Source organism: Abramis brama (assembly GCF_963993115.1).
Source record: "Abramis brama genome assembly, chromosome: 7".
NCBI lineage: Eukaryota > Metazoa > Chordata > Actinopteri > Cypriniformes > Leuciscidae > Abramis > Abramis brama.
In genome coordinates this window covers 33976500-33984951 of record NC_139969.1, presented here as the reverse complement: position 1 = coordinate 33984951, position 8452 = coordinate 33976500, and the positions used below count along the sequence as shown (strand labels likewise).

At 35.2% G+C, this 8452-nt stretch overlaps 1 protein-coding gene across 1 annotated transcript; it reads left to right on the top strand.

The window, feature by feature from the left end:
- Positions 1-13: 13 nt before the first annotated feature.
- On the top strand, positions 14-7611 carry jmjd4 (jumonji domain containing 4). The gene is made up of 6 exons (XM_084119697.1): positions 14-643; positions 1167-1332; positions 1469-1594; positions 2516-2783; positions 4650-4796; positions 7244-7611. The coding sequence occupies exons 1-6, from the start codon at positions 391-393 to the stop codon at positions 7550-7552; spliced, it is 1269 nt and encodes a 422-aa protein (XP_083975823.1). The 5' UTR covers positions 14-390; the 3' UTR covers positions 7553-7611.
- The last annotated feature ends 841 nt before the right edge of the window (positions 7612-8452 follow it).

Below are 8452 nucleotides of genomic sequence, written 5' to 3'. Positions count from 1 at the left end.
ACTGAGTTGGTGTGCACACGTTTTTTTCCGGGTGGGCAACTGGATAGCCATTTCCGAACCTGGCGCAGAAAAACACGATTATGTTCGACTTGTATGCATATAACTTAGAAAACATTAATCGGTTTGTATCGAAATTTGAATTACCCGTAAGCGTGAACGCTGCACCGTCGAAACCTTAGTTGGGCCTAAATATAACCACGCAAACAGGTCACCGGAAAGGAATGAGGCTGTTGAAATGTGCTCTATCTGTTGGCTATATGTTGATATTATCTTGAACTTAAAGTTGTTATTAAGGTTTTGTTTTTAATATTATGATATATCAAGCATGGAATAACGTGTGGAAATATCATGTTAGTAAATAAACAAGGCTGAGCTCCTTTCTGAGATGTCATGGATAGGGAAACCTTTCATAATTGCTGCAGTTTGGCCAAAATGCCCAGGCAGATCCATCAACAGCACTGCTCCTCTTATTTCATTGAGTACTTAGAGAGAGAAACACCTTACTTGAAATTCTTCAGGAACTACCTGATTCCGAATCAACCATGCATGTTTTCCAAAAAATTCACAGAAGATTGGAACTGCAGAAAAAATTGGGTCACGGTTGATGGAAAACCAAATTTACAAAGACTTCTGCATGAATTTGGTGAGCAAAGAATGCTATTCTATTACATTTGATTATACTTGCATTAACATGTCACACATTATAAGTTCCAGCTCTAAAATGTAAGATATGGACTCTCAGGGAGGGACAAGCTCATCATGAGTACAGTAACTAGGCAAGGTGCACCCAGCCATCCCCGTGAAGCCACCAGGCCTGATTTTAAATAGATTTACTTTGATTGTTATTTATGTTTTATTTACATCTTTTTTGCTTCTGCCATTTGTCCACAGAAAAAAAAAGTGATGACTGCACATTGCAGAAATGTAACATTTTCCTATGTTCATTTGAAACATGTATTTTGCATTGCTGTGGACTCAACTGATTATTAAATGTACTTATTTAAAAGATTGTAATGTCATTTTGTTGTGTATTGGTGAGCATCAATTTTTTAAAAGCTGTAAAATAGTACCAAAACGATAACAAATCATGTATCCTTATGCATATCCTATGTATAACTGTGTCCTTAATATGTTATAACTATAAATAGCCTCATTTTATTATACAGATGAGACTCCTGTTCCTGTTGCAAACTGCAGTGCAAAAGAATACAATTCCAACCCGAAGCAGATCATGCCTTTTAAGGAGTTTATCCAGTACTGGAGGGAGTACATACAGAATGGGCATTCTTCACCCAAAGGATGTCTTTACTTAAAGGACTGGCATATGCAGAGGTACACATCTTTTTCAAAGCATATAACCTAGGTTATTGCACAACATGTAGTAGTTTTGAATGGAATGAATAAGATTAGCTTGGAAATGTAGTAAAATCAAGGAAGTTTACATGTCAACTATGTTTGTTCATTTTAGGAACTTTCCTGAGCATAATACTTACAAGAACCCAATTTACTTCTCCTCTGATTGGCTGAATGAATATTGGGACACATCTGAAGTGGATGATTATCGTTTTGTCTACATGGGACCTAAGGGGTCATGGTACCGTATGAATAAATGTCCACATACAGTTGGGTATAAAAGTCTGTGTCCACGTTGAAAGTCTGGTCAGTTTTTGTATTTTGAAAAACTAAACTCTGCAGGACAGCGGCCCTCCAGGACCGAGATTGGTGAACCCTGACCTAAATGTACAACAAAGGAACATTATGATGTTAAGTGAAGAAATATTGTGATAAGTGAAGAAGTAATTGGCACAAAAGTTCAGATTCCATTGAAATACACTAAATGCTCTTAACATTCTTAAATAATTAAAATATGTTGTCTTTAAAGGACAGGCAAACTACTAAAAAATATGGTATACACATTTATATATATATATATATATATATATATATATATATATATATATATATATATATATATGTATGTATGTATGTATGTATATATAATATATATGTTACCGGCAAAGTGTGAAATCCCGGTATTGTATAGAATGCCTAGGCAATGTATAGAATTCCTGATGTTTTTTGCAAAAAATACATTACCTAATTATATACATTACCTAGGCATTCTATAGAATGCCGGATTACACACTTTGCCGGTAACATATATATATATATAGTATTTGTAATGAAGTGTTATATTAAATTGGAAAATTATAGAAGCATTTTCACAAGTGTTCTCAGACTTTTGAACCCCAATGTAATTATAAGGCATTATAATATAGTTTGTGCACTCCTTGCCAAATGATACATTTGTTTGTTTGTTTTATAAAGTCAAAATATTTTACTAATTGTATTTTACTAATTGTGTGTGCTTAAACATATTTTTTGTTATATTTAACTGTTTTTTAAATTTAAATAAATTGGTGTGCATTTGCAGAAATATGTCAAGTTAGCTACTTGATGAGCTACTTGTCACACCTTTGGATGTCTATAGTAACATTTTTGTTCTTGCCTCTAGGACACCTTTCCATGCAGATGTGTTTCGCTCTTATAGTTGGTCTGCCAACATCTGCGGACGTAAGAAATGGCTCCTATACCCTCCAGGCCAAGAGGAGTTCCTCCGGGACTGTCATGGCAACTTAGCCTATGATGTAACAGCACCCGTACTTCAAGACAAAGGTCTGTATGCACAGTTTGAAGAGGCCTGTCAGCCTTTAGAGATCATTCAAGAAGCTGGGGAGATAATCTTTGTACCTAGTGGTTGGCATCATCAAGTTTACAATTTGGTAAGTAATAATGGTTTAATGGTGTCCAAATATGTAAGATGTATTAGAACAGGGGTGTCCAATCCTTGTCCTGGAGGGCCAATGTCCTGTCTCATGTACTTGGAGGAACAATATTGCTTAAAATATTTGCAACAATTTTGCAAAAATACAAAAACGCAACAAAATGATCATTAAAATAATACATTTTATTTGTAATCCAAATCTTCAGAACCCATATTATTGTGAGGAACAGACCCAAATTCAAGCCTTTAATCACTGATCTTCATCTCCATCCTCAGCAGTGACTGGAAACATAAAATCCCGCACTTACAAATTCAAAATTTGCAGCCTCAAGAAGCTTTACAACAAAAGATTGTGTCAGGAATATCAAATGCTTATTGGCTCATTGGATAAGATTTTCAATGATTACCAATTTAAATGGGTAATATCTGCACTTTAAACAAAACTATTATAAACAGACTGCGAATGCAACATCGTCATTTGGACGTTTTTGCAATAAATCAGTTGTGATTACATATGTTTGTCTGTTATGTTTTTCTTTATACTGTATATATTTTAAAGGAATGGCTAAGGTTAGGTTAGGTTTAGAGGTAAGAGTGGTTTAAGGGCTCAAAATATTTATTTATAGTATATTGTTACTAAAATTGTCATTGTACATTTTTCTGCCCATTACTTTTTATACATTCTATACTCTCTATAAAAGTGTTTATGTTAGAGTCTCTTTAAAGTCCAAAATATGTATATATGTACATGTACCATGTAATGTGCACTAGAGATATTTTTTTGTTTCAAGCAGCTAATACCTGAGCTGATGATCCTGAACTGAGATAATGAGGTTTCTGTAAACTTCCATATAACCCAAAATTCGTTGTGGGCCATGACAAGACAGCCACTGTGGTTAAACCTGATGTTTTGCAATACCATAGAAGTAATCACTCAAAAAATGAGGAAAAATAGACATGGTCAAGCAACTAAAATCGGACTACTTGAGATGGATTGACCCAAAAGCAAAGTGGAATGCAGCCTAGTGATCCTTAAGACCTTGATTAGATGGCTCAGGTGTGTTTGATTAGGATTGGAGGTTAACTCTGCAGGATAGTGGCCTTCCTGGAGCAAAATTGGACACTCCAGAAGATGATTTCAAACTATGGGAGCACCTCAGGCGTGACCGTCTGTCAGATTAACAGACCAATTGCTACAACGATCAGGGAGTCCCGCTTCCTTAGTATATAACTGGCTGTAGCCCCCTACTGCGTCATTCTCGCTTTCTTTCCTGTAAAGATTAAACATTATTGGATTTACCATTTAACAGTTCACAGATGGAGTTGATCGGTAATAAGTAGGGCTGTGAAAAGATGAATCGCGATTAATCGCATGAGAATGATGCGACAGCGGGCTGCAGTGAGTTATATACTAGGGAGGCGGGGCACACTGATTGCTGTAGCGATTGGTTTGTCAGTCTGGTGGTGTAATTAGAGCTTGTAGTCGGTCACGCCTGATTTGTTCCCATAGTTGACTTCTGTTATCTGAGAACCGGGGTTATGGAAGTAACCTACTTCCATATAATAATAGTATAAGCTTTTGTTATTTATTTTTTTACTATCGTAATTCTGTTTATATTATAAGAAAATATGTTATATCTAGAATGTATTATATATCTAGCAGTATTTGGGTGAATCTAATGAAACTTGGGTCTTATTTCACTCAAAAGTCAAAAGAAATAAAAAATATATTTTGCTTAAAGAAGTAAAGAAAAATATCATTTTTGATATTTTGAAGACCCTGTCCCTAGTTATCATAGTATAGTAAAAACCTTCTTTGACCAGCCTGCCATCTCAGTTTCGATAATGCATCTCTTAATAATAGGAGGATACCATTTCCATCAATCATAACTGGCTGAATGGCTGTAATTTGGACATCATGTGGCAGTTCCTGCAAGATGAACTTTCTTCTGTCCAGAGAGAAATTGAGGAATGGCGTGATACTATGGACACCTGGCATCAGCATTGTCAGGTAACTGTGTTTATTTTTTGGCTCTAGGTTGTTAAGTCTGACATCATGCATCACTGCATCAGATCCCTGAAGCAGACAACAAATGGTGGTAACATACACATATGGTGTAGTGTTGTACCACTGTGAAATCATGACCTTAACCTTTTCAAATCGTTAAAATATTGGTGGTGCAAAAAGAACTCTTAATGCCCTATTCGGACGGTAATTGTTTCTCATGGGGTCGTACATTTACAGGGATTAGTTGGTGATTTTATTGCCGTCCGAATCCAGAATGTCAGTGTTTTTCTCCCACCACCTGCGTTACTTAGTGTCTTAGTGTTTTAATCTAAATAAAGAAAATAAGATACCCGTAACAAATAGCAGTGATCCTATCAAACATATCCTGGAGTCCCCACTCTCACTTCCAAGACTTCGAAACACCCAAACACTTTTATAGTGCAAGAAATAAACTTATTAAAAAACTAAATAAAGAAGCAACATAATCTTTGGAAGGGGGTAAGCCAAAATAAATAAAACAAATCTAACTGATTTTAAATACTAACCTGTTTATTCAGATAATAAACAAAATTACAAAAGCTTCCCTCCCTAACAATCAAAAACAGAAGATAACAGAATATAAAGAAAAAGGCACCCAGCTTCCTCCTATGCTCCAATTACAGCAATGATTAGGAAGAAAACATGGAGCCAAAACAAACACCAGAATTCACAACTTAATCAAACAGTGTACCAAATATCTAGTGTACCGTTTCCTTTAACAGTCACTATGTACACCACAAGTCACAAGTCAAGGAAGCCAGGAGAGCGGGGAGCCATGCATCTATATTTCAGAAGTAACATTGGCTAATCAGGTCATGTCTCATTAGTAGCTCCTTAGGCCTGTTGCATGGTTTGCGTTTAGTTTGAGCAAACTCTTGAGTTTTCAGGCTCAAGAAGGTGGGTTGGTTTTTCGGGTTTCATCGCCATGGTAACTTAAACTGCACGGCTACCCTGCTCCGGAGCAGGTTTTATTCTGGGTTAGAGATCGCAGACCAAAACTGGATCAATCAGCATGGGCAAAGTGACATGCATCTGATGCGATAAAGCCACTGTAGCCCCCTGTATCTCTTGCTCCAAATTAAAGCAGTTTATAGTGAAAGAATTTTAGACACAAAACTGCCACATTTTTTGCTGCTAATTATTTATTATATTTATATTATGAATTATATTTATTTATCTATTCATATAGTTATTATATGAATTGACAATTAATATTCAACTTTGCATTAAAATGTATATGAATATACATATAAAAACTAGTTTTAATATATGAATATTTGAGCTCTTTGTGAACCTATATAAATGATTTAAATTAAGTTGATTCACTTGCATTGATATAGTTATATGATATAGATTTTTTTTCAACTGCCTTCTCAAACCTTCACTGCAGCAGCAGTGTGTATCTCTGCCTTGTAAATGCATTTATAGTCGTGATATCTTACATAATCTCTTAATTTTCAACAGAGAAGTGAACTGCGCAGCTCTCTCGCGAGAGGTCAATTAAACTGATGCGCTCCATGTTCCATGTGATTGACTGTTTGCTGCACATGTGACACTTTCAGATGAACGCTTCAGAGTTAAACCCTGAGTTGACAGAGAAAGGTTATACCAAGTGTTGTGAACCTGCTGAACCTGATCTAAACAAGGTTGGATTTGTGTGGTTTTGTCAACTCTAAACCTACTCTCAGAGTTTGTTCAACTAGCTTTATACAACAGGCCACTGTGAGCAATTACAGCTTGAGAGTAAAAACAAGAGAGAGAAACACAAGACACCCTCCCAAGTCCTAATAAAAACACTCACATGTACAGGTAACAGCAGCGTCGTCTTCCAATGGTTGTGCTGGCCATATAGCATCTGCAAACAAATGATCCTTTTTTCTCAGAACTAACCTCACTCTACTTTTTTTTAACAATTTTGGACATGCTTCACAATGTTTGACAACCAAAACATGCCCAAACAAATTAAACAAGAATAAGTGTGATAACACAATTAAGTGTGGTGTAAGTGTCAAGGGTAACACTTTACAATAAATGTACATTAGTTAACATGAATTAATAATGAACGGCATTTCTACAGCATTTATTAATCTTAGTTCATGTTAATTTCAACATTTACAAATACATTATTAAAATCAAAAGTTGTATTTGTTAACATTAATGCTCTGTGAACTAACATGAACAAACAATAAACGGCTGTATTTTTATTAACTAATGTTAAAACAGATTAATAAATACTGTAACAAATGTATTGCTCATTGTTAGTTCATGTTAGTTAATACATTTACTAGTGTTAACTAATGAAACCTTATTGTAAAGCGTTACCGTGTCAATCTTCAGCCAGGTATTTTTGGCCACTGTAAACATAATTTTTGAATTCCTGTGATAATACATTAATTTATATTCTATTTCAGGTGATCATGAAATCATGTACAGGAATCGATTATGGGGAGTTTGCCTCTTTCCTTAAGACCATTGCAAATACTCGAATATCCTTTTTGAATTCATGTCCCAGAAATGCAGATAATTGCCAAGACCTCCTTGCAGAAAGTTTGTGTGCATTAGGCCCTCACCATGCAGCCTTTGACCTCCAGAGAGTATTGCAGATATTTGAAAGCATGCTTGGCAATGAAGACTTTAAGAGACTGGACCCTTCAGCTCTGAGCTTCAAACCTGAGGAACTGCTTCAGGAGATCCGAGAGGCTGTTCGTACAATTGTATAACTATACTGTATGTGGAAGATCAACTATGGCAAATGTCTTAATAAATTATTTTAACAACAGATTTGTGTTTTCATTGTTGTTTATGCTGTCATAAAAAAGTATCATAACAAATCGTCTCCTTGGAATTATAAGGTTCTATCTGCATTCAGAGCAGTTTTGAGATATTGTTATAAAGTTTTTGCATTCCATTCGACTTTGTGACAACATATTTACATTTTTTTTTTTTTTTTGTGTATATTTTATTTAGAAAACAAAAAGTTTCTATCTACAGAGTAAGAATATGTGAATAACTCATTTTTTACAAAAATGTCAGATAGAAAATCTTATAATTCCAAGGTGACAAAATATTGAGTTATTAACTTAACAAAGGGTGTCAACGTCCAACTTTTCAGCAGATGGAATTCTTTTACTTTCAGTGGTGTTTTTCAATAATCTTAAAGTGCTGCATATGAAAGAGCTTTTAATGTAAAGCTAATGTCTCACCCTTTTTGTAAATGTAATTGTTGGATAGGGGAATTTTTGTTTTAAACCAAACTAAAAACTTCCAGAGTGTGCTTCTAAAGTGTGAATCCAATGGACACTTTACTATCCATGTGGCCATGGCAGAGGAATTGTAATGGCAGTGAACTGATGCAACCGACACTGATAGGTCACATGACAATGACAACATGATGATTGTACTACATCTGGATTACATTTATACCATGCACATTCATACTACAGAACATACTTTTAAAAAAGTCATGAAATTATTATTTAAAAGAAATAACCTACTCAGAAAGTATGTGGTTTCAGATGTACTGTACCCATTGTTTACGCCAACAATGTCTTATCCTGTTGCTGGAGATCTGCCTCCCTGCAAAGTTCAGATCCAAATTCAATCCTAATCAAACATACCTG

Coding starts and splice junctions, on each gene's coding strand:
- jmjd4 (XM_084119697.1), top strand. CDS start 391: ATGGATAGGGAAACCTTTCATAATTGCTGCAGTTTGGCCAAAATGCCC. Junction 2,784..4,649: donor ATCATCAAGTTTACAATTTG/GTAAGTAATAAT, acceptor TCTTAATAATAG/GAGGATACCATTTCCATCAA. Junction 4,797..7,243: donor CCTGGCATCAGCATTGTCAG/GTAACTGTGTTT, acceptor ATTCTATTTCAG/GTGATCATGAAATCATGTAC.